The sequence below is a fragment of the Scleropages formosus genome, chromosome 21, assembly GCF_900964775.1.
Source record: "Scleropages formosus chromosome 21, fSclFor1.1, whole genome shotgun sequence".
Classification (NCBI taxonomy): Eukaryota; Metazoa; Chordata; class Actinopteri; order Osteoglossiformes; family Osteoglossidae; genus Scleropages; species Scleropages formosus.
Window position 1 is genome coordinate 8,861,473 of NC_041826.1, and position 27,394 is coordinate 8,888,866.

A 27,394-nucleotide genomic window follows, 5' to 3' on the forward strand; every position below is an offset into this window, starting at 1 on the left:
GCGAACGATTTTTCATCAGATAAACATACAATTTTGAAACCTGACCCCGGAGCTCCAGATGGCCCCATACACCATGGCTCCAGAGCGCATCAAGAGGAGAATAGGCTGATGGTCGTGCGAGTGTCACTCAGGTGTTGTGAGCAGCGTTGCATGAGAGCAGTGAGCCCCGAAGGGAGTAGCCAGCTGAAACCCGGGGAAGACTGGGTTATGTAAATGTGAGGCTATGTCGCCCGGGATCTGAAGGCATTAACGAGCCAAAAGCACAAATGCATCTACCAGATATAAGGGCTCCACATTTGAAAGTTTCCTCTTTGCCAATTTTGGAAGGCAAAGCCATGTTGAGTCTCAACCATGGTGCGTCTAAATAAATCCTTGAACATGGACTAGACAAGCAGGTACAGCAATCTCAGTTCCTGCTTTGAAAGATGTACATGAACAGCAGCAATAGGCAGCAGTGAGCTGGATGAGCAGTGACCCGAGGACCTGACCTGAGATGAGCACACCTGAGCTATGTCACGCGAGCCTCAGCTACCTTGTTTTTACACATCTGAGCGAGGTGTTCAAACTGAAAGGCTTCAGTGAAATATCAAGGAGGACAGGTGAGTAAAATGAACAGCATATTACCAGGATAACATCAGAGGTTTCAGTAATAAAGTATTTGCAAGCGAGTCACGAGCTCTGAATTATACTGGACAAAACTCAAGGCAGAATATTGGTCAAGACTTGAATTTGCAGCAAGTCAAGGGAAAAACAACATGTGCATACATACAATATAAATGGCTGCCAGTTACTGGATAACTGAGGATAAAAAGCACTGCAGGTTCTGTTGGTCCCCCATACGTGCAATAAAGCATTTTCATTTTTCCTCGAACAGAGGAACAGCTCATGGCAAACAGCAGTGGTACACATGCCATTCGGCTTCAGCGCCGCACCGTGTGAATGTCGCCTCCATACGCCAGCGAAGCCACCCTGTGCTAATTGAGCGTTTGCCGCATGTTTTGAAGCCATGAGTGTGAGTGCAACGTGTGTCATTCACAAGCAGTGTCACAGTGACAGTTAAATGGGTCAAAATAAGATGTTGTGAGATAGCGCTGTAACGTTAGAGGAAAATCAGCACACTTCTCAGATCCAATTCACCTTTGCAGGGTGCCCTACGATGACGTATGGCAGTGGTTCCTTCTAAGGGTGTCCTTAGATCAGCATGTCTCTGGCAGCAGAGTTGCGCCCATTGTCTCCTATGAGTCTACGAGTCATTGTCGTGCTGTCAAGACCAAGAGTTCTCTTTTCTGAAACCCATTTCATCACCATTAGTCCTGTCCATCCAACACAGCAGGGCTATTCAGCTTTGGTTCTGGAAGCCCAGCCAGCAAGTTTTTAAGATCTCCTTACAGCACCGAGGGCTCAGAATGGGAATTAGAGTAAGATGGATCCAGTTGTTCCTCATCCAGCTAGAAGCAAGACCTCCTGGAATCAATCCTCCAGTTCTTCACAGCTGTGCGGGGAACTCCAGGATGGTCTGCGTTCTCTCAGCCGGAGGCTTCACAGAGTCACCCAAACGTCCCTCACACGGTGACGTTGGCAGGATGGGAAGAGAAAACTCGAGCCAGCATCCCGAGCAAACATGGCGATGAAGTACAAGCACTGCTCACTGCTCTGGAGACACATCACCTGCACCTGAGCACATTCGCCCACAAGAGCAGCTGAAGATGAGACAAGCTGGCCGCACCAAGGGCTTACAAGCACCAACGAGGAGTGAGCATCTGGCACCTTCCACGCTTACTACTTGGAATTTTTCAAAAATGTCCAATGTTTCTGTGAAATATGCGATATCTGCAAAATATGCTTCTGCTTTTACAACAAAGCATGTGAAAGGCGGATTATCGTCCAATTGCGTTAAACATTTCTGAAACATTGCTCCAACTTGATAAAGTATCTGTAAGTGTGAGGCCATGTCTCCTGGGATCTGAACCCGCCAAACTCCTTCAATTCAGAGCTCCACAATAGCGCGGTTTGTCTCGAACGGAAACGGTTTCACAACACGTTCAGATTAGATCGATAAATATTTGAAATCACTGCAAACTCCTTTTTCCTCTGTTTTGAACAGATGGAGAAAAAGCCTTACTTTTAAGGAAAAAATTAAACATCACGCCATATGTACCTCAATATGACGGTTCGTACTATTTCAAGAAATACCGTATGTTTCATTTCCAGCCTGCGCCGCCAGCGATCTTGCTACCTGCTGAGTTATCGCTGACTGCAGAGGGTGAAGGCAGGATCGAGAGCTCCAGCTGCTCCGTTCGGTCCACGGCGCCACCGTTTGGCCAGAGACCACCTCAGATCAGCCATTCCACCTCCCCGACGCTCCCCATGTGCTTCAGGGCTCAAGCACTCATAGGAAAGGGAGAGTGAGAGTGGGTGACAGGGCTTGGGGCTGCTGCCGTCCCCACGCCCACCTCTCAAAGAAGGGACTCTCGCAGACAGGAAGGAGGCACGTCTCCTGCGGGTCAGTGGCCTCTGCGCTGCCGGTGTCGCTTCCTGCAGTCCTGCTGCAGCGGCAGTGTGGTTGAGCAGTGGGTACAGTGTGGTGGTGTGGGATGGAGGGCTTGGCATTGTGTGGCAGGGTGTGTTGTGCGCCCTCGGGAAGATCCGGACCCACTCCTTCCCGCTCATCTCTCAAGTGGAGATGGAAGCTGCTGGGGTGGGTGTGATTCACCATGGCAACCCCTGCAGTGCACTACACCACCCTTCTGGTGCAGAGCTCACAGTCCCCCAACATCAGCAAACCACACCTTGTGGGCAGTAAAGCAGCGAGACAGCAGGGCACAAATGATAACCACACACCCTGTGTTACACATCTCTAATGGCGGGAAATGGACACGTCTGACAGGCGTGGACTGTGCGGATTGTGTCGATATGTACGGAGGTCAGGGAAGCGGGATTTCGTTCGATGTCCATGACCCACGAAGATCCCGTCAAGGTGCTACCAAGCAGGAGCAACGGAAATTCCATTCTCATGCACACGAAAATAGCGGTGAACAAAAACGAGAATTCCCTCAGCGTGAGCGCCGATGACCAAGCCGTATTCCTCTCTTTGGAGCAGCTGCCTCTGTACAAATCGACCTGACACCTTACAGAGCCCAGAAGCCTGCCTCTGCATGAGGGCCAAAGGGGGTTTTTTTAGGGAACACTGCTATCTTGTGGCTGCAGCTATAATAGCATATTTTGCACTTCTTATACTGTACTTTCATAATGTTGTCTTTCAAACGCCTACTTGTTAAAAAGGCTTGACTTCCAGCCCAGTTGTGTTTCCATTCGGAGCTGATGACACCGTTATTTCTCAGTTCTTTGGCTGCTCTCTCTGACATTTCTGATAATTGCGTCAGTAACACTTTCAGTTCCTTGAGGTCTCTTCGACACGTAAACAGTGGTTACATGCAAAAGTGCTATTAATTCCTGACGCCGTGATTCGTCATCCCCAAGAGATGATGACAAGCCCTGATATGCTGATGGTTTATAGCAGCAGATGCCACAAATTCAAATTCTGAAGGCATACAAATCTCTCTTCCTTTCTGATTCTGACTCATGCTTCTGGTTTTGAAGTAGGATGCTTTGAAAACTTCTGTGAAAGCAAGGCATGAAAACAAGAGCTTACTACGTATGACTCTGCTCCTTTATCGCAACGAGATGTTCAGCAGGTCCAGATTTATGAGCACTGGTTCTGAATTCAAGAGCAGAGCACCTTTGGAGTGAAACAGCCCCTTTGGTCCTTCCAGAGAGCGGAGGAGCTATGCCTTCACCACCAGCCTCCTCCCAAGGTCACAGCTAAAAGGTCTCCAGTGACACCATTTTAGGAGAACGCTGGGTAAACGGATAAAATCGGAGCTTAGCTAAATATGCCACGCTTAAGACTCCGAGGACCGCCCTTCTTGAAGAAAGTAAAGCTGAATTATGGGGTTTTGCCAAAGCACATCCCACAGCACACAGATGGTTAGGGCTAGAGATGGCAGGAGGTGTTTAAACCCCATCCTTTCTTAATATTAAGCTGAGGACAGTAAGACAGGGCGGCAGCACTCGGAGGCGAGCAGGTCTCAGAAGCAAGGTGGCCTGCTGCTCATTAAGAGTCCCAACAGAGGAGCCACTCTGAGGTTCCTTACCTCCCACAGAGACTTGAACTCCCTCTGCTCGATGCGCAGCAGCTCACAGAACTCGCGGGTCACGATGGTGGCGTGCCTCGGGGTGTTGTCCAGGATGGACTCCCCGAACGCTGTGCCGATGCCCAAGGTGCAGATGGTGACCGCATCCTTCAAAAGGCACACAGAGGTCAGGCAACCACTGTCTTTTAAATCACTGCTGCCTCTCACTCGGAACCCAAGCGATGAAAGCTTGTATTCTGATGGACGCGTCTCAGTGGGCTGGATGCTATCAGTATGGAGACTGAAGAGTTTAGAGATGTCCCCAAGGCTAGACTGCAGTGTAACAGCTCATCATAGTCAAAGGCTTGTCTACAGCCACTCTAGGCAGCTCTCGGGACAGTGGGAGCAGAAAAGGCCTCGACGCTCGGGGAGTGATGGAAGTGCAGCCTGCTTCGAAAATTTCTCTAAATGAGCTTAGGGTCAAATATGCATCTGTATACGAGGAGCTGAGGGAAAATACCACTGGACATGGTTTGAAAAAAGAGCAAGGAAGTGTACAGTACAGCCTATAAATTATGTGATGGTTTATGATGATGAATGTGATCATATGATTTATCAACAGTGGCACAGCGGGTTTGGCTGGGGCCTGCTGGGCAGTGGGTCTGGGGTTTGAGTCCTGCTGAGACTGCCTTGTGGTGGACTGGCATCCCGTCCGGGGTGTGTCTCCTCCCCCTCCAGCCTTGTGCCCTGTGTTGCCGGGAGAGGCTCCCGTTCGCTGCGACCCCCCTCGGGACAAGCGGTTGTAGGCATTGTGTGTGTGTGAGATTTGTAAGAGACCCTTTTCTGCCAGGATGAATTTATATGTCTCACTGTTTCAACATCATCAGCAAAGTTCAAGTGATTTGTAGCTCACAGAAGAACAAAGGAACAAAGAAGCAACTAGATATACATTCAATGCTTATAGTGGAAAAACGGTGCAGTGTCAGAACAGCAGAGAATAATAGAGCAGCAGTAGATGGTCAGGTGCAGAAGCCCTAAACTGGCATTTAGGACAGCAGAAATCAGTAAGGAAAGATGTCCAGTCTGGGTGCAGAGACAGGATGGCGTCTGAGCGCAGGGTAATCTATACCGCGTCGTCCTGTCTAGAGACGGGAGGACAATCCCTGCGAAACAAAAGGCAGAGCCCAGCGAGGGACTGGAAGAACAACAAGTACCGCAGCGTGGTGGTGTTTCTTTACGGACCAGGATGCTCCATTTCCCGTGGATATTTTTACCTGATGGTTGGCCGTCTCAGACACCTTGACGTCAAGCGAGCCGGAGAGGACGGCATACCAGCTTGTGCCGATGTCCCCTTGGCGATACACTGAAAAACATCACGGCCTCCTTTTTACCTCGGATTCACACCCGCTGGGTTTCCGAGCCATAGCATCACCACAGGCTGACGCCATAAAGGTATCAGCGCCCAAAACAAAACTACTGAATTGTGTAATACTTGTTTAATATATTATCATTTACTTCTGATTTACTACAGTGTTCATTAGCGCAGTGGGTCCCAAACTTGCGGGCACACCCCGAAATGAGGGTCACAGGAGGATCTCAGAAAACGAAATATTAGCGGTACAAGAGATTACGTCGATGGCACAATATGGAGGGTTATTAAAAGAGTAACTAAAGCAGAGTGGCTGCTGGTCGTGTGCTGGAGAGAAGCGTTAGATTAATGTAAATATTTATTCCTTTCCAGTTCTTGACATTTACCCCCTAGGTGATCGCTGTTGAACAACGGATAAACTTTCACGCAGCTACTTGTGTAATGTAAATGTTTAATAAGAAATGTTTAAAAATTAGGAATGTGATTAGCAATTGTCGATTATTCGGATGAACCTTTACGCAGCTACTCGTGTGATGAACATTGGTTCGTATGGTGGTAAGAAACAAATTGACTGTACTTAACAGTCACGCGTCTGCAACTATGTCTCTTTCTCCTAAGGTAATGCACACATTGTATTTTCTATGAGATGTACGTCGCTTCTGCTAAATGCATAAATATAAATGTAACGTGGGATTCATGTAGTCTTAATATAATAATGATTTAAGTGTGCTGATGTCCAAAATTCATGCATCAAGCAGACCAGTGCGGCACCTGTTGTTAGGTAACGCTCTCGTCTGAATGCGATGCTGTAATTTCAACAAACTTAGAGGAGCTAACCCACAAAATGAAACCAGTAGCCTCCACCGGGAAAATGTTTGATTGTGTAATAAAATCTCATTTTCATGTAAATTTGTTGATCGTTTTGCCAGTTAGAAACTCTTAAAATAATGCAATTACTGCAATAACTTCTGCAGAACTATATGAATAAACACAACATATCAGAACAATTCCTCATGAACACCAGTTATGTTCAGGGTCACCAAGACCGCTTTCAGGGTTGCCACCAAGAAAGTTCCGGAAGCCCCTCCCTAGTGCACACACAGAACTAACTAACTGCAGCTGAGGGAGCCGGAGAGCTTGGAAATACAAGGTCGCTTACGGGTGATGCCCTTCTCCAGGCATTCATAGAATCCACACAGGCAGATCTGCTGCAGGAGGTTGGGATGGAACTTCTCGAAGGCCTTCACGTTCTTCAGACGAGCCAGGATGATGTCCACGTCCTCGCCGGAGCGTTCCGCGGGCCTGGGGAGACACACACAGGTGGTTCGGCTCCTCCACGTGACCTCAGACTGGACCCCCACAAAGCCTAATTGACATTTTCACAGGCAAAGACAAAAGCAGGGGCCCAGGACTTTACTGTGGACACTGATGAAAACTCCTACGATTCCCAGGACTTCACACAGCCTCACAGTCAACACCGCGCTTCGGGAAAGCCCTGTCTGATCTCATCTCTCCTCAGAACGTCTTATCGGTCTGGCCGGTTCCGGCCACTTCTCATCTATCATTTTCATTTCCCGTCGTCTGGCCGTTTCGAGGGAATACACAGTCGTGTGTTTCGGGAAGGGCGCGTCTCTCTTCCAGTCATTCAGCAAGGTCGAAACCGTAAATAAAAGCCATGACCTTCCTCCAAGGCCCGGATGTAAGCCATTCATACAGAGCAGGACACGGGTCACAAAGTGTGGCTAGCAGTGCGTTAAGTATCAAACATCTCTTAAAGCCACTAACAGCTGTAATTAACCCAGGGAAAAAGTAGAAACAGGGACGTAGCATGGAATTTTACCATAAAATACTGTTATTTTTCATTCTGCCCTTGTGTTAAAGAAATCACTTTTCCAAGGAGAAGGTACCATCAAACACCCATTCTTTACTCACATCACAGCTCATCCTATATGTATCTATGCAATCGATCCAGTTTTGATTTGCTATAATCTATATTATCCTACAGTTGCAGAGCTTTTAAGATACAGCTGGTAGCTTATTGGTTAGAGCTGCTGCCTTCGCCCAAAGGTTACAGGTTTGATCCCCTCTGCTGGCTGTAGTGCCCATGAGCAAGGTACTCACCTCATAATGTTGCAGTAAAAATTACCCAGCTCTATAAATGGGTAGATAATTATAAGTGCCTTAACACTGTAATTCACTTTGGAGAAGAGCGTCAAATGAATGCATCTGAACATCTAAGATGTGCTACCAAGAAAAAATCTGCATTGATGTTGCTGCTGAACCAACTTTACCGTCAGGGAATGGCCTATATTCGGGGACTGAGAGGCAAAGGTAGCCTCAGGGCAATATCACCTGCAGCTTTCCTAAAGCATGAGGGAGCGCAGTAATACGGAAAAAGTCTTCTGACCACTTTAAAGCGATGAAAGTTTAATGCCGAGGTCTGGCGATGAAAGTTTAATGCGAACAGGTCTGGTAATCCCAAGGCACCAGAACACCACCTTCATCACTGTTCCGCAGAACAAACATCTGCACACGGTGTTGTGCATATTATTCACTCGGCATTTCCAGAGGTTTCTTCTGCTTCTGTCCTATAATGAGTGACGAGACCATTTGGTTTTGATTGCACCTGAATGGACAGGTGTGAAGGGCCTTCGCAGGGACCAGGTGTGTCATGGAACCACATGAGCATCTGTCTGAGAGATTGAAAGATGATCTGCCTGTGTTGCTGGAGACTGGTGTGTCTAGGTCACTGTGTCATTAGTTGGACCAACGATGGATTATGTGTCCGATCAGCAGAAGGGGGGAACAGAATGGGACAGAGGATCAGCGCTCTACGTCCAGCGTTCTCGCACGCTGCTGAGGTTCAGCTGAGCACCCAGCACCCTGCTTGGCATGGTACTCCACTTGCACTCTAATAACCACTATCAATCCGTCCACCAGGTTTTATTTCCACATTTTTACCGGCAACTGAGCAAAACTCCTGAATAATACTGTTTGATCACAAATTAATTTGCATAAAGCAGCTTGAAAAAGAAACATGTTCTGACATCCCGGACTTAAAACCATCTCTCATACAAATGCAGGCCTTGGAGTTATGAAAGACGATCGGAATAGTTCTTGTTAGGGTCAAGGAACAAGAATAAAATAAGAGTGCATCAAAAAAGAATAAAGGAATAAAAATAGCAATCACTGTTAATCCACTGGATACTTTCCTGGTGTATTCAGCACATGGCCTGGCAGTGGGCCACACTTGCTGTGGCTGAAGACGAGGGCAAGCCCCGCCCACAGAACCAGGGTGCGACCTCTTTCTGCACCAGGGGTTCGAGGACACAGCGGCGGGGATAACTGGCACACAGCTGCACAGAGCGCCAGGGGGCTAATGCGCACCGCAGCCGGATGCGGAGCAAGGTGCGGTCCTCTTGCCGCACACACACAGAGCGAACATGGAGGACGGTCGGGGTGAGGCACACGGAGCCGAGGCAGCAGGGGCTGCTGTTTGCTGCAGCATCCAGCCTCTCCGGCTGGGCAGCCGAGCCGCCCCACCGCACAGGCCACCGCGGGGGAGGAGCGGGCGCCCAATGAGAGCCGCTACATCTGCATTAGGAGTCATCTCTCAGATGACTTCTGTAGCTCCTCATCAAGACACTCTTAAATTGCCTGCTTTAATGGTCAGCAGCCGAGAGCAGCAGAAAGGCTGCAGTCTCACACCTTCGTCGCTCGGGATGCTCTTAGCATCTTGCTCGGTCCTTTCCTGCCTGTGCAACGCTGCATTTGGCTGCTGACACGTGCAACAAACTGTGCTTCCCTCTGGTACTAATGATACTGGTGGGTATTAGAAATGAAATCATTATGAACACAATTTGGATTCAATACTGTATCTTCCTGCAGGGGCTACTCTGTGCAGGTCATCTCAGCACAATCAGAGCGTACAGCGCTGTGTGTAATGAGCACTGTCTGGGTCACCTCTGCGCTGACTCCTCTAGCCCAGGATATGTCCGACCGGAGGCCGACCCGTACTACGACTATTGTGTTCTGAAGGCTTAAAACCCCAGTTAATCCGTGAGCTGCACGTGTTCGGGAGCCCATTAAAAGGTCGCAGTGTGTAGGCATCTCCGTGCCATTAATTCTTTATGAATCAATCTGTAAGCACCTCGCATGCCCGAAGCTGTCCGCCCCCCTTCGCTGCACTAGAGGGCCGGTTTCCTTGCGATACAACGAGCAATAGAGCATCACCTCTAGCATTTTAGTGACTTCTGGGAGAAGAAACAAATATGTAGTGCTAGTACTTATAATCTTAAGGCTGCAGGTTCAAATCCCAGGAAGGCCCTAGACTCATTCTCTGGAAGACACTTCGGTAAGCAGGGTACACAGTTCAGCAAACCTTAAAATGCACACATCCTCTGAGGTGAAGTATAAATAATTGTCCTATATTTAGCCTGCTGCTTTCTTTAAGTCAGCTTCCAATATCAGATAATGAACTTTACAGTGATTTACTTAGAAAGCAAGGTATTCTTACACTGTCAGTTGAAGACAAGTAACTTGATCAAGAGCAGGCACAAAATTTAAATATTCATCCAAGAGACCGTAAGGCTACATTTACATTTATTTATTTAGCAGACGCTTTTCTCCAGAGTGACTTCCAATGAACTCTATGTAGTGTTACCAGCTCACTCACCTTATTCACCAAGGTAATTTACACTACTAGATACACTACTTACACTGGGTCACTCATCCATACATCAGTGGAACACACACACTCTCTCTGTCACTCACACACCATCACACACTCACACACTAGGCTAAAATCCTAGCACTGATGTTCCCTGTTGCTTGCACCTTTAACCATACCACCATTTATAAGTTAATTTACTTTCGCATATTTTTCTTCAGAGGGGTGCGGTGGCGCAGTGGGTTGGACCACAGTCCTGCTCTCCAGTGGGTCTGGGGTTCGAATCCCGCTTGGGGTGCCTTGCGGCGGACTGGCGTCCCGTCCTGGGTGTGTCCCCTCCCCCTCCGGCCTTACGCCCTGTGTTGCCGGGTTAGGCTCCGGTTCCCCGTGACCCCGTAAGGGACAAGCGGTTCTGAAAGTGTGTGTGTGTGTATTTTTCTTCATTGACAATGTATGTGTGTATGTGTGTGTATATACATTTCTGCCATTGAAGTTGCCTTAACAGAGATTATAAAGAACAAGGGTTACTGTCGCAGCACAATTCAGAGCGATTAAATACATGCAGTCTGTGAAGACTGAAGCTTGAGGTGCGTCCCAGGACAGGCTGCTGAACCCAGTGTTCCCGAGTAGACCTGCACACCTGGGGCCCAGGTGGGACATATCGCATTAGGGCTTTGCTCAACTAATGCAAAGTATATATACAGCCTACTGTTCTCAGCATGCTATTAATCCCATAGTAAAGAATAAGCACTATTTTCATATTAGATCCGAGCCACTTTGCAGAGACATGTATGAAATTATACCCATGGTGACATCAGTTACAAGCCAGTAGCATAAGATAAAGACAAATTACAAGCAGTGCAGTGCCGTGGTTAGAGCTGCACCCTTTAGACCCCACGGTTATAGGTTCGATTCCCATCTTCAACTGTACTACCTTCGAGGAAGGTACGTACGTACCCCCGGAATCGCGTAAGAAGTAACCTAACATTTAAGTCGCTTTGGGGAAAAGCTGAGTGAAACCGGCTTCCAAACGTGATGTCGATGGAGCAGAGCGGATCACTTGAGGACGCGCGCGGCTCCTGGCCGCGTAGGGGCTACAGTGACTGGACACAGACGGGGGTGTGTGCGTGCATGCTCAGGCATAATGATCATAATGTGGACCTGGACCTGGTGCTGGTGCTGGTGCTCGCGGACCGCCGCCGCCGGCTGAGTTGGAGCGCTACTTAGGGCGGCTCGGCTCGGCTCGGGCTCCGATCCCTGCTGTGATTCATGGCTCTGCAGCGGAAGCCACTGCGGCTCTCCGACTGCCCGTCCCCCGGTCCCCCCCCTGCAGCTCTCGGCACTGCCGACGGCTCCGTACCTCCACGGAGCATCAGCTCGGTCACGCTTATTAAGCGCAGCACCGATTCGAGCAGTTTCCCGCAAACAACGGCCTCGATCCGTAACGATCATCATCATCACGTCGCAATGGCAACAACTGCAACTGCTTCCCGGGACGGAGACAACAATAGATAGCTTCTCCAAACCTTCTCCTCACTGTAACCCCGTCACGGTCATCATCATGTCCGTCCGTCCGACCGCGGGAAAACGGCCTCTTGCCCGCTGATGATGCCATGTGCGGAGCCGGCGCACAAATGGATTGATGGCAGCGCGCGACGCCGGCGATCGCTCCCCCTTTCCGAGCGCGGGCGCCGGACGCCTCGAGCTTCGCGCTTCCTCGCCCACTTCACCCCCCGTCGCGTCCGCTCACCTTTTGTCCAGGCAGATGATCCATTCTGCAGACGCAGAGGAATGAGCAGAAGTGTGAACTGCTACCATCTTTGGAGAGATGATGGAGCCCGAGGAGGCTGGAGGAGGACCTGCATCATCTACATCATCTGCATCATCTGCATCGGTCACATCGCGGGCTCCTCCTCGTTCCCTCTCCATTGAGAAAGGAGGCTGGGCTCTGAACCGCACCACATCTTTTTTTCTAATGTGTTACAAATGTGGAGTAAGTGCTTTTCATAAGCACACATTGCCTGGTAGAGATGATGATGATGATGATGATGATGAATCTGTGTGTTCCTGCAGTGCAGCTGATCAGTAACATCAGAGTGCTGCACAAATGCGGGCACCTTGTGAATGATGTAGACCTGCACGATGTGTCCTTGAGCATTTTGCCAAGTGACCATGTAAAACCTTCAGCGTACCCTCCGGAGGATAACTGTTTCAATCTGGACGTAGCTGGCATGAGTACATTTCCGCATCGTGCCCAAAGGAATTGTACAAGACAGGTGATGCTGGTGCACCCGGGGTTCAAGACCTGAGCTGTACAGCAGCTTCTGTGTTCCAGTGAAATCAGCAACTGCTGAGCGTGGGAAATATAGGGCAGTAATTACTCCTTAATGCCATGTGAAATACGTTATTGTTGAAATATTAGTGAAACTGTGAGACATGCTATGTCTCACCACAGCAGTCATTCTTTGGCACAGCCTCAGCAAATACGCCACTTTGGCAGGAACAGATTCTTGTCAGGTCAAACGAGTGGAAAGTTAACGTTTCGATCCTTCTCATGCTCCGCTCCAACATGGCTTCGCACTGGGTTGTTCAGGACCACACCTCACTGGGTTGGATGAAGTGGTACAGGCAGTCGTTCCGGGAGCCGGGCTTGCGGCGCTCACCAAGGCCCTGGGACAGCGTAGACACTCGTCATAGAAGAAAGTGGGTAACAGGCATTGCATCATTCCCCATGGAATATGTGTCCGGGGACGCAGCAGGGTAATTAGGGTTTTCCCCTACTGAATGTGGAGGACCTCCTAAGAAGGATTTTTAACATTAGTAAATAGGTGTGCGCTGTTGAACACAGCCCCCTGCGGGGACCTGAGGGATGTGACATTGCGTAGATCAGCGCAGATGAATGCGGGATGTTTATCATCTACAGCAGCAGGCACACACATGCTGAAATGATCAAGTGCATCTTGCTAGGAACAACTTAGTTACTGTACTGTTCACATGATGGGTCCAAGTGGGTTGCAGAGCTAATCTGGGGAACTGCCTGTGATTCACAACATAACAGCATTAACAACCTTCTGTGGTACTACGTTTGCCTCCTCAGTATTCCTCTTGAATATATAGTATATATATTGTTCTATAAATATTCATTAGCAACATTTGAGGGTACTGATTACTGTGCTGCAAACTGTGAAAATATACCATCTTTGATGTCACTTAGAAATGCAGAAGGATATAAAACGTAAAATCCCCACCTCCTGCAGTAACACCCTTGAGCAATGTACTTAAACTGAATTGCATCTTTAAAAATTACCCAGCTGTGTAAATGGGTAAATAATTAAGTAGCATGAGTTGGATGGGCGAAAAGTGTCAGCTGAATAAATAAATATAACGTAAAAAATTCATCATATTTCACAAGTCACTAGATGTGGCGGTTCGGTCTGATTGCTCCTTTCATATTTCCTCCAGTCATAAAGTATAGCTGCATCATCTCGCCCAGTGTGTGGTGGGTGTGATGCCTTCACTTTCATCATTTTTCACACTTCGGTGCATTTTCAAGCAAATAGCAAAGAACTACAATATCTCTCTCTCACACACACACACACACACACAGACACACACACACACTGTCTGAAACCGCTTATCCCAAGCGGGGTTGCAGCGAACCGGAGCCTAACCCGGCAACACAGGGCGTAAGGGACACACCCAGGATGGCGCGCCAGTCCATCGCAAGGGACCCCAAGCAGGACTCAAAGCCCAGACCCACCAGAGGGTGGGCCCAGCAGGGCCCTGCCAAACCCACTGCGCCACTACGCCCCCCTCACTACAATATCAGTGAGAGTGAAATGAGACCTCTATGAAAGCCTAAATTGTGACATGATTAAAATATTCCCAACTAAGAAAATATATCGAACAAAGGGATCACTAGCCACTGTGTGAGTCCTGTGGGTCCAAGCTGTCTGAGGATACCAGGGTACACGAGTGCTGCGTGTCATGGTGAAGACCTGCAGGAATATGAAACCCCTCCAGGGTCTGATGTCAGGCGCAGTGCTCTGGGGTGCAGTTTGCTGAAAGCCTCCCAGCTGAGAAGCCCCTCCTAGGTGGCTGCCTTGGCCGTTTAAAAATCCTCACACACTTCATGGGCTTTGCTATTTTCCGTTCAGCCAGCTGGCCTTCTGAGGCATCCTGTTGCCTTGGTGTTTGACGCAGAGAGAGGACGGGCGGCGGTATCTAGACTTCGCCTTCATGCAGCACATGTGACATTGGGGTGCAAAAGAAATCTGCCCGAAACAGACGTCTCACGCAGCATAACCGTAAAAGCAATTGTCTGAGCAGCATATTAACACGCCATGCAGGCAACCAGGCAGGGTGTGTGTTCAGGGGCGGGGGGTTATGCAGGCAGGAGCAGAGGGTGGCCATGGCAACAGGGGACCACAGCCACATACCTTCGAAATTGCCAGCACTCAACTGAAAATTGTGAACATGACTTTTAACCGAACGGACTCACCCAATGACTTACAATGAAAAAAAAATCATATTCGGTTTCTGCAATGTCATTAAAAATTTGATACACTGATCCCAGCTGCCACTGCAGTGGAAAATGCTTGTACAAGAATACAGCGCTGTTTATTCATTAAATGATTATAAAAATCATTGATTTTTCCACCCCGCTCTTGGATCGCAACCCAGCACAAACAGGGGTGTGTAAACTGAGCTCTTAACTAATCGTCTTTGAGCTGTTGACGGAATGTGTTGTATGATTCAAGCAAGCCTAACTCAGCCCTCACTTTCAAAATCTGTGTTAAATCTCTGTTAAACACAGTAATCAGCAAAACACACTTATGCAGAATAGATTGGTAGGAGTGTGTTTTCCTCTTCGCCTTAAATGAATAGTGCAATGGCCGTTATTTCAGTATAATTAGGATTAATTATGACAGGACTGCTGAACTGTTTGCAGCCATTCAAAAATTAAATAACTGGGGGATCCATTTATCCTCACAAGCTGCAGTTCTAAGCTATTGAAGTTCATTAAGTTACTGGCAGGATGAAATATTTTGTTAGTGCAAAAACACTTTAATCAGTTTTCTTAGACCCGCATAAATTTGGGTTTAGCATGAATTTGAAAAATTATGTTGTTTTCAGCAAGAATATAGTCTTTCACAAATGCAGTTGGTTTAATATTGTTTGAATAAAGAGGCTGATTAAAGTGCACAAATAAATGCAGGCAAACATACCAGGACCAGGAGTGAAACACATGCAGTGATTTATATAAATATAAATAACAAACTGGACTCATCATTATTAATTTCTCACAAGGACTTTCTTATTTAATCAAGCGTGTATGTAAAATTGGGGTTCGTCAAGAGAAACTAAAACCAGGGATATTCCAGTGATCATTCTACATTTACATTTATGCCTTTGGCAGGCACTTTATTCCAATGTAATGCGCGGCTCAGTGTAAACAAAAGTGCATCCCACAGCTTATGTACATACACATTTATTTATTTAGAAGATGCTTTTCTCCAAAGCGACTTCTAATGAATTCTGTGTAGTGTAATCAGCCCACAAACCTTATTCACCAAGGTGACTTACACTGCTAGATACACTACTTACACTGGGTCACTCACCCATACATCAGTGGAACACACACACTCTGTCACTCACACACTATGGGGGAACCTGAACAGCATGTCTTTGGACTGTGGGAGGAAACCAGAGCACCCGGAAGAAACCCACACAGACACAGGGAGAACATGCAAACTCCACACAGACTAAGCGGGGATCAAACCCACATCCTCTCGCACCACCCAGATGCTGTGAGACGGCAGCACGACTTGCTGTGCAGCCATGCCATCCTGATACACGCAATAACCGAAGTACGGCTTGCTTCTTTCGTAAAGCATTTGGAACATTTTGGTCATTTTGGTCCTTTGAATGAATGTAGCTGTTGTCCCATACCATGTTGACCTGCTGTCATTGAGCAAGGTGTGACTCAGCTAAACAACATTTATCAGAATGTTTATATTGACAACGAAGCATTAACAGGTCTATACAGTGCCATTGTTAAGGCCTTTTTCTAGGACTGGATTTGCTGTATTACTAATATTACATTTATAAACCAGTAATTCTTAACACAGTACAAAAAATCACCACCATCATTGTGTCTATTGTTTCAGATTAAAGATTTAGTCCTAAATTTTCAGATTGTCCTTAATTAAAAAATTATTTTCTTAATCCTTAATGCTTTTTTCTTTCACTTTCTTTTTCTGATTTATTCTGCTGCTACCTCATCAGCATAGTAACTGCTGCTTAGCTTGTGTATTCAACTTATTCAACTTTAAGAGGTGGTTGAAAAATGTCCTGTGGCCCAAACTCCCCCCGTAAAGGTAATGGTCATCATAAGCGGCCGCTGTGGGCACACGTCCTTCAGGTTTTTGTTCTAATTGTTTAAATCAATATGTGTTTGGAACCAGTAACCACATGATGTCCCAGTGAGGCCCAGTGATTGAGGAGCACTTTTTAAGGCCCTGTTTGTAAGACTTTCCACTTGCTGTCAACAGATGGCAGTATGAATGTGTGTCTCTTAACCAATATTGGGCGTCGATATTACAGTACCTTGGAAGTGTGATAAGGCCTTCGACATTTCTGTGATTATTATTATTATCAGAAGGAGATGATTATGCAGTATTTATAAAATAAAAAGCACTGTATGAATCTAGGATGATTTACCCTTCTATAATATTGTCTATAATTAAATTTCAGTGTCTGAGATGTTAATAATTGTGTGTTGGGTTATTTTTTAATCCCCCTGAGTTCTCTCTACAATGCACTTGTAAGGAGAATCATAATAATGTCATTTATCAGCTGCATATTGTTCACAACTCAGTTTTTGCATTTTGACTCAGTTGTGATATTCTGGCGAGCATGAGCCAGGAAGTGAAATGTGCAGTAGATGTGATGTGAAGTACTTTAATTTGGAGATTTTTTTATTCTTTCTTTCATTGCTTATACTACATAGTGCAACAAAAACCAGAGGATTTTACACGTGTCTTTCGGCACCTGCTGTTACAATAAAATGAAACTTCACAAGACTAATTTGGTTTGGGATCGTGGACTGACGCGCTCCTGAAATGCCATTTGATCCACTGAGCTTGTAAGTTTAAATATAGTACCTGTAAAAAAATCCCCAGTCCTACATCATTGATCAAGAAGAAAAAAAAATTCTCATAAGTATAGATCATGGTTTCAGTTAATTCCTAATGAGTACAGTGTACATAGCCCAGTTTGCCTTGAATTGCAAAATGCGTCTTTCTGTCTTTGTATCTCTCTCTCACACACACACACAGTCTGAACCGCTTGTCCCATATGGGGGTCGCAGGGAGCCGGAGCCTAACCCGGCAGCACAGGGCGCAAGGCTGGAGGGGACACACCCAGGATGGGACGCCAGTCCATTGCAAGGCACCCCAAGCAGGACTCGAACCCCAGGCCCACTAGAGAGCAGGACCCAGTCCAACCCACTGTGCCACCGCACCCCCGTCTTTATATTAGTAATTGGAAAAGATACAGTTGATGGGACAGACTGATGTGGTGAAAAATGCTGGACCTCTCAAACCTTTAAAAAACAATATAAAAACATAAAATAAGGTAGCAGAATGATTGAGCTGACAGACATTGGAGGTAGAAGACAAAAATGGCAACATCTTATTGTCCCAGTCACATTTCATGGGAACACCAGTGTGAATAAAGGGCTTTCATCTGGAGTGTGTGAGATTGTGAATATTTCATTATTCGGAAGAAATAAGATGGATTATGGCCAAGAAACATCTTTCTTAAAAGAGCTTTAGTTAGGTATTTCTGAAATATTATTTTAAATGATTAATGATTTTAAATGATTATTGTGTTGCAAGATTATTACAATCAACTCAGCACTATCCATAAGCGCTTATCTAAACGCAAAGTCCCAGCACTTTGGAGCCTATCCCAGAAACAGAGGGCACTAGGCTACTCTCAGTTCACTGTGGATGGAGGCCAGTCCATTGCACGATAACCCCATACTGTCACTAATTCACCTGAAACAAATCTTTGGATTGCAGAACAAAACCAGAGCATCCGGAGGAAACCCACAAAAGTGACTCAATGAAACCTATGTCCAAACCCACTCTACCCCCTCCCGCCACCACGCTGCCCAAGATGATAAAACACATCCGGAAATTACTTAAAACTAAAATAATGTGACTACTGGAAGGGTCTCACAATTTATGATGCACAGGAGATGTGAATGATTTCTAAGGTGTTTAAGAAAGGCGGTGCGGTGGTGCAGCAAGTTTGGCCAGGTCCTGCTCTCTGGCAAGAGTGCCTTGCGATGGACTGGCATCCCTTCCTGGGTGTGTCCCCTCCCCCTCCAGTTTTGCGCCCTGTGTTGCCAGGTTAGGCTCTGGCTCCTCGTGCCCCGTTATGGGACAAGCGGTTCAGACAATATGTGTGTGTGTGTGTGTGTATTACATTTACATTAATTCGTAGCACTTTCCTCCAAAGCAAAGTACATCTCAGAGAAAAATACACACACACACACACACATTTTCAGAACCGCTCGTCCCTCACGGGGTCACGGGAAACCGGAGCCTACCCGGCAACACAGGGCGTAAGGCCAGAGGGGGAAGGGGACACACCCAGGACGGGACGCCAGTCTGTCACAAGGCACCCCAAGCAAGACTCGAACCCCAGACCCACCGGAGAGCAGGACTGCGGTCCAACCCACTGCGCCACCGCACCCCCTGAGAAAAATACAATGAGTGGTTTACATCAACAGAAGGAATTATATATTAAATTATATATTAGGAACATAGGGGTGCAGTGGCGCAGTGGGTTGGACCCCGGTCCTGCTTTCCGGTGGGTCTGGGGTTCAAGTCCCGCTTGGGGTGCCTTGCGACGGACTGGCGTCCCGTCCTGGGTGTGTCCCCTCCCCCTCTGGCCTTACGCCCTGTGTTACCAGGTAGGCTCCGGTTCCCCGCGACCCCGTATGGGACAAGTGGTTTAGAAAATGTGTGTGTGTGTGTATGTGTGTGAAATCATATATTGCCACTGCAAGTTTGAGTTGGTTCTGTTACCCATTCCTTCATCAGATATGTTCTGTCTTTTGCATTCACTGTTGTTGGATTGATGTTGAATATAATGAAATTGTTGAATTAACCAGTGCTCAACGAAATAAAAGAGGTACCATTGCCCTTTATGTTGGCCTGCTCTCGAGTCGGTAGAAACAAGTACACAAGTGTCTTGAAATGACACCTTGAGATGCCGGCGCTGCTGATGTGATGCAGCGTTGCGTGGTCTGAATGAGGGCGTCACCGAATCGTCCTGTGACCACACGGTCGGTCTCGTCTCAGCTGGGCGATGGCCTTGACCCCGATTACAGGAAGCATCCCCTCTCGGGGTGGGACTCAGACTCACTGCAACGCTCCTGTCAAGAGTTGGCCAGAGGCGCACCAAGACCTCTAAATCCGGGCACTCTGGTGCGGAAACATTTTAAAGAGCGCTTGAAGGGCGTTCGCATCAGGGTCATTTCTTCACAGATGTCAAATTCACGCGCAACAGTTGTGTAAACCATATGGGAAAGTATCATGTCACTGTGGTACAGAGGGAGGAATCTGAGCATTTCATTCATTGTTATGGCTGTGTAGAGTCACTTGAAAGATTCCCAAAGTGGGAAGGAGAAATGGAAATTCTGTGTTTTATCAACGAGCTGCTACCGGCGTGTCTTGAAGATAACATCATTTGGACAGGAAATGTTGAAACGGGGGGGGGTGCATCCAGCATGTTTTCCTAACAGACACAGCTGATAACAAATGGCTCGCAAAGACCCTGCAAATGAGTAAATCATGACAAAAGACTTGCCAGCGTAAACACAGACTGCTGTACAATCTGGGATGTGGGCACAGAAAGTGTTCTCCGCACACAACACTGCGCGAGTCCAAAAATTTGTCTTCTGTAAGTGTCACCAGTAGCAGCTTGTTTATGATTATGTAAATTGTCCAAGTGACAGTATTGGAAATAATCATCTTCATTCCTTAACCAGCACCAATAACAGTGAAGTACAGCAACAGTAAAGCTCTGTCTTAGCTACCCTTTTAACACAATGTGTTAAAAGAATAGTTAAGATAGAATGGGCGCACACACACACACAGCTTGTCCCAATCGGGGTTGCGGCAAGCCAGAGCCTAACCCAGCAACACAGGGCGTAAGGCTGGAGGGGACACACCCAGGACAGGACGCCAGTCCATCACAAGGCACCCCAAGCGGGACTCGAACCCCAGACCCACCAGAGAGCAGGACCCGGTTCAACCCACTGCACCCACTCTTAAGACAGAACTTTAAAATCTTAAAATGTTATGTTAAATGTAATTATTCTTTTGTGCATACTTATGAGTAAACTATGTAAACTAATAAAGTCATAAAAAATAAATGGAACTTGAGCAAAACAAAGGTGCACCTCAACTATTCTGGAAAGAAAGTTGAATCGTAGTATTTTGAAACATCAGCTGGAAGGTGACGCACGAAATGTGTACCCAAACAGAACAACGCCTCTCTCTTCAGGGGAATATTATGGCTGAACACAGTTTTACGGGAAACTGGTTTCTGAAGTCACTCCGAAATGTGAATGCCCTTATTTTCCAAGAGCCTTGAAAAACATCGCTTATAAAACTTAGTATGAATAGGGTCAAACAGCAGTATGTGATGCATGCCTCCGTCTTCATCTTGCAGAAGACATTATTAAGAGTTTCTTTTTCCGAAAAGTAAGTCCCCCAGTGACAGGTAGGGGAAGGGGGTGCAAGTAGTATAGGGGACAAAGGTGTCAGAGAAATAATGACAGGTAGTACAATGGTGTACTGTACTTGTTATCCACTGCATATTGTAATGTTAATGTGATGTCATATTACCATACTGGCTGCCTTCTTCCTTAAAAAAACATCTGGTTTGCTGGTTATACTCAACAGATACCTCCCTTATAGAACTCTGTAATAACAGATTTAAATTTTAATTAATGCAATGTTTATCAGTATATAAAACCAAACCACTGCTGGTGTTAAAGTCAAGTTACATGCACTTTCCCCTTTCCCTTGCTTCTCTGAAAATGTGCACTGTTTCAGTGAATTACACTGTTATTTCTTTGCAAAGCGCTGCTGTTAATGTTAAACACAAGCTATCTGGTAAATAATTAATTGACCCCTCATTTAAATGCAGTGTGAAACTGAAAGAAAAAAAAATTCTACAGGTTCATAATTTATGTCGTCTAAGACTTTTCCACCTCATGACGAACGCGGGAAGCTGGGGCTCAAAAGAGTAATTCCTTTACTCATACAAGGCAGCAACATTATAATAGGGGACAGCTGGTGATATAGTGGTTAGAGCTGCTGCCTTTTGACCCAAAGGTCACGGATTTGAATCCCATCCAGTTGTAGTACCCTTCAGAAGGGTACCTGCCCTAAATTGCTCCACCAAAAATGATCCAGCTGCATAAACAGGTCAATAACTTTCAGTAACTTAACATTTTAAATTGTTTGGGAGGAAATGAATAAATATGATGTGTATAATGTACCTCTGTGCCAACCGACAAACATGTATTGACCAAGGAAGTCTACCGAAACAGTTATTAGCATGATGGTATTAGGAAACAGAGACATAACATCAGAGACAGATTGATCCACTCAAAACAAAGATCATTATTGTGTCATGTAAGAAGCTGGAGCTCTTCCTTTTGCTGAATGTGAAGCAGACTGAGGACACTGTAAGAGTTCATGTCCCGCTCTGCCAGAACGCCAAACATCTGTGGGAGTCGGATGATGGTGCGGATCTCTGTTCAACACAGAAAGCAAATCTGTTTAACTTCAACTGATTTTCGTGGCTCCGAGTTTGTGGTTTCGCTGGTGGAGAACTGAACTGAGCGTTCCATCAACGTTCACATCAGTAATGTATTAGCTCTTGGACGGTGGAAGAGGACTGCCAGGAAACAGAGCTCTGAAACACACTTTGACTTGATGAATAATCTATTACAGCTGCTGCTTGGCTCCAGATGAGCAGAAGTCATCTGCCAAAGTTGGGGGGACACAAATGACACATGTTACAAAGGCAGGTCTGTGTTTTGGAAGTGAAGCGTTGAAGCGCTTTTCGGAATTCAGCTCGGCTTTCTTAAGACACTGAATCTGGAATCGGTGACAAATCGGGAAGTATATGCAGAAAATTATGCACAAAATTATACAACTAAGCAGTTGCTTTTATTAAAACGTACTTTATCATCAGGCATCTAGGTCTTCTGGGGGTTTCGTATAACAGTGGTTTCCCTTACAGGACAAAATCCTTTAACAAATAAATCACTTCCTGCAAGTCCTACAAGTATGCACTACAAGAAATTCAGGAAGTCTTGAAACTCTCCAACAGTGAACCATGAGAGCTCCTCCAGAACCCAAAGTGATGTGGTGACTAGACACATTTTCTCTCTTCTCAAAGATCCACCAACCTGGAATGCCCTAGTATTTGTGCATTGTCATGGGAACTGTAAGCATGACGACGCCCTTTCTTGAACTCCCCGGGGAAAAGCTCATCCGCTCAATGCTCTGGCTGCCTTCAGAGTCATTGTTGCTAGGAGATTATGCAGTGCGGTTGAAACAGTAAACACGCACATGCGGACGTCAAGCAAAACACGAGGAATAAGGCATCCAGAAGTTTTTTTTACATCTGCTATGGAACCTGGCTAAGAACACAAAGGTAAAAAGTATGACAATCACGACTTCGGTTTTGTTCAAGTTTACATTTTTTTCATCATTTGACCGGAAACACATTTCATATATGCACTGCATGACTTGTACTTGTTTTCCATGGAATAAACTGTTGACTCCCTTTCTTTTTTTCTCTTACTTTTTAATTCCAAGACTTCTTGCTGCCACTTGGCCAAAGGCAACCTCTGAAGCTGCAGTATTTTCCATGAAACAGTCTGACTGCAAAGAGCATGGTTCTCTTATCAAAGAGTCACAGTCGTGCAACACGTGGGATAGTGGTTAATGCTATTGTCTTGCACTTGACGGATCCCAGTTTGAATCCCACCTCCTGATGTAGTATCCTTGAGCAAAGTATTTTCCTGGAATTGCACCGACAAAAATTACCCAGCTGTATGAATAGGTCAATCATTGTAAGTAGTTTAATACCTTGTGCCACACTGGAGAAAAAAATCAACAAACTAAAAAAATAAATCGTGCAAGCAAGCTGAAGTCATGAATCTCTTGACACTCCCCATGATACATCAGCAGACCTGAACTGCAGGTCATTCTCTAGAGCTCAGACCTGTGTGTAGCCAATGGCCTTGTATTTTCACCTAAACACATCACCACTAAGCTAAGTGGTGCTGGCTGTTAACCGCAACGGGAAACCCCACCGCCCATCAGACAACCACTCCTCCATCAGAATGTGAGCACAGGAAAGCTGAAGACTTCAGGAAATGCCTGTTGACCAGAACTTCTCCGTGAAAATATGTTTAGTCTCAGTCCCCTGATGTTTGGGACATTAACTGCCACTGTACCTTCTTTGACAAACTTTTTCTGAGGTCTCCTTACTTTTTACATACCAGTACATCAAATAAGAGAAATACGTGAACGAAACCCTACTGTTGGGTATCTGTGTTTCCAAAACTGTTTAATAACCATGTAACACAAGTTTGCAGAATGCTAACTCCACAAAAGTGTCTTTTTTTGGATCTGAAAGGTTAATTTTTCATGTTTTTTGTAGTTAAATATGTATTTTGTGTCTTCCCTAGAGCAGCCGGGAGAACAGCAAGGCTCTGAATACGCTGATCTAGATAAAGCACCATCTGTTGGGATTTAAAGGGCCAAGCTGACTTCACACACTCCTTCATGGATGGAACTTCCTCAACCACACAATAAACACCTTTGACTTACATCAGCTTTGTGAAACCATTTCTGTAGATAGATTTGTGGAAAATTCAGCACGTAAAGAACGTATCACTTAAGAAATTCAATATACAACACTACATGCCGAAGCTCAGAGACATACTATTTTTCAGTCTACTGAATTCTTGAGTACATAAACATAAATGTGTTTATGTGACACATCACACAAAGACAGTTTAAGGAAAAGTGATAATATTAGCTGAACAGCAATACAGTGTACATTAAGTCATATACTGTAGCTATGACAACACATGGAAACTGGACATTTAAAAATAGTACAAGAATAATCCTTCAGATCACTTCTAAAATAAATATTTTAACCCCTTCTTTTCAAGTATAATCAGAAAGTTAACAGAATTATGAAAGTGGGTTATTGCAGCCAAACACAAATGTTTACATTTCAGCGTTTTGTAAACAGGCTGTATAATATATTGACAATATTGATATATTCAGTAAAACGATATGTACATCCTCAAGGTCCACATTCTCCACCTCATATATTTTATCCAGTAACCTTGCAGTGTCATTACTTAAAACTGTCTTACACCAAAAGCATCGCCAACAAAGTGATGACTTTTCACAGGACTCTTCATAGAATACACATTTAGCTTGAAACTAAAATATTTGAAGGTAATTACAAAACACCGGGGAACTTGACACTTGGGTTCATGGCAAAAATTATTACTGAAATAAAGCAGACAGAGAAATCTGAAGTCCCATAAAGCCACGTCGAATCGAGACTTTTGCTTCTTCAAAGTACTTCTCAAGAGACAGGCTTTATGACCAGACCACCATAAGATTCCTATGTCACATGTGTTATCGCCTACATTTTGGCACACTTACATGAATGGGCACATGGTTTTGTTCTTCTGTGGTCTCATTCAGCAGCTCTCAGTGCTACTGTACGTCTTTGATTGGGTGGTATTTTTGAAATCTAGGTCCCCAGGCCACATGGGAGACATCACTCCAGGAAAGACTCTGGCTGATCTCAAGGACACCAGAAATCCCATACAGGTCTACTGAAGGGATGGTTATCACTGATGCTACTGAGATGTTGTTCAAACAATTAGGAACTATCCCTCAGGATGAAACATAGTGTGTGTACCATTCTTACTTTGACTCCTGCCGTCATTCTCACAAAGACTGCATTCTGGTAAGTTGTCCCATTTTCTAAAACTGGGTTGTCATGTCTGATTGCTAACTTGGTTCTGTGTCTATCCTATTCTGTGTCATGAGGTGGTTTGTCATTGAACAAAGGTTTAATACTGCAACTTCTGGAGCACAATCAGGGCATAGTGTGCTTTACAGTGTATGCAATGGATTGCTTCCTTGCTTTCGATAAGTCTTCTGTAGAACACAATTTCATTTTTCTAGAAATGGGATTAGGCATTATTTGTAACAACAGTTTGACTAAACTGCAGGGCACTGGGGGAAAAGATCTAGTGTCGATATGTATAGTCTACAAAATCTGATCTGTGTGCAAATGCTGACAGAGCTTTTTTCATTTTAATGCAATATGCACCATAGAAACCTTTTTTAGGTTCCCAGATAGAGTTTGTGTAAAAACACAATGAAACATGGTTATCTAATGCATTATGTATATATTTGTGACAATTAACAGTCATTCTATACATTATTCATGCAGTTACTCTTAATTGCTTGTTTTATTCTGTCAAACTGTATAACATTACAGGAAAATCAACACAGCTCAATGAAATCTAAGAAATAAATATAAAATGATATTCATTTAACAGTGTACTAATCATTATGTACAATGCATTAGTAAGTTTATGAGTACATTTTAGCAATTCAGACTGAAGTCACTGCATCATCTACACAAACTTCTTATAAAGTATTATGGGAGAATTTGTGTTATACTGTAAATGTTTTTAAATATTTTAGCAATTTTGCAGAGGGTGGATCTTACTTGGTCACAAGTCTGCAAGTAGAGAAGAAAAAAGTGCGCTGATATTGATGATTTCCGTGCAGCTCATTTCACCCCGCATATTTTAAAGGCATTATTTCTCCTTCTCGGTACAGCAACAGGGAGTGATACTTTTCCATACACTGTGCCCTTTTCTTCAGTTTCCATCCTCAGTTTGCCGGGGCAAGAGCACCCGTGCTTCTAAAATTAAAAGCAGCTGGGCTCTAACTGAAATGGACTGCATTGGCCCAATGTACTGAGGGCCCAGTGACTGTGACCTACTTGCCTGATTCAGTGAAAGGAACTTGTTCTGCATGTTTGTCCAAAGCTCAACTGTCCAATGCTTGGCCATCAAAAAGGCTTCATTTTGATAAGTCTTCTGCACACCAACATTTATTCATCTAGCTGACACTTTTCTTACGATGTTACTCTACCTACAGCTATTTACCTTTTTATATGGGTGGGTAACTTTCACTGGACCAATTTATGGTAAGTACCTTGCTCAAGAGTACTGCAGCAGTAGGAAAGATTCAAACCAACAACCTTCAGATCCAAAGGGAGCAGCACCTAGGAGTACGGGACCTGTTGCCCCAATTTATTTACATTTACATTTATTCATTTAGCAGATGCTTTTGTCCAAAGCGACGTACATCTCAGCAAAAATACAATTTATGCATTACATTAAGAGAAAGAGACACAGCTGCAGACATGTGACTCTCAAGTAAACCTAATTTGTCACCTACCATTTGCTGCACCGAGTTCATCGTTCAAGTAGGTGCATAAAACACAGGAGAGACAAATCCTGATACCCTCCTATCATTTCCTTTTTTTATATTATAAGATACACAAGCAAGCAAATACAATGCTGGAGTAGTGACTGGTTAAAGGCTTTATCTAGTGATGCTCATGAAGTTACGGTGCATGAACATTTACACTGTACATGAGCTGGAGAGATCTTGGGTAATCTATGGGACAATTTGATCTATGGAATAGATCTTTGGGACAATTTGGTTAAAGCAACTCACACATATCACATCATAATGAAGACAGAAGTCCTCCGCTTGGCTTGCAGCATTAATGGGATGAATGGGATCTCTGTCAGGATGGGTAGGTCCAGAACCGAACGGACAAGCGTGGAAGAGTTTTCATTCTCACCTAACATCACTGAGGTTCTTAATGTCCTTCGGGCAAGCTGGACCCACTTTAAACTACATCTTAGAATTGGAGCCCTTCACTGGTGCTATCAAGTGTTTGGACCAGCACTTGGTAATCGTTTTTTTCTTTGTTACGGCTAAGGGTCACATTTGGTCTTGGGAAGCACTAAGCACAATGAAACTGTGAACACCCTAC

General features: G+C 45.3%; 1 protein-coding gene across 3 annotated transcripts in view; it reads right to left on the reverse strand.

Moving 5' to 3' along the window:
• The window catches only part of LOC108920347 (rap guanine nucleotide exchange factor 4-like), a 41,938-nt gene extending 29,903 nt beyond the window's left edge, over positions 1 to 12,035 (reverse strand). The window contains exons 1-4 of one of the 3 annotated variants that reach the window (XM_029247244.1): positions 11,922 to 12,035; positions 6,662 to 6,804; positions 5,408 to 5,496; positions 4,155 to 4,301 (exon numbers count right to left, since the gene is read on the reverse strand). In XM_029247244.1, the coding sequence (XP_029103077.1) occupies positions 4,155 to 4,301; positions 5,408 to 5,496; positions 6,662 to 6,804; positions 11,922 to 11,989 (447 nt within the window). In that variant the 5' untranslated portion in view covers positions 11,990 to 12,035. Of the gene's footprint in view, positions 1 to 2,236; positions 2,260 to 4,154; positions 4,302 to 5,407; positions 5,497 to 6,661; positions 6,805 to 11,697; positions 11,841 to 11,921 lie in introns of those variants that run through there. The other 2 variants (XM_029247243.1, XM_029247247.1) reach the window with 2 other exon arrangements.
• Between the last annotated feature and the right edge of the window lie 15,359 nt (positions 12,036 to 27,394).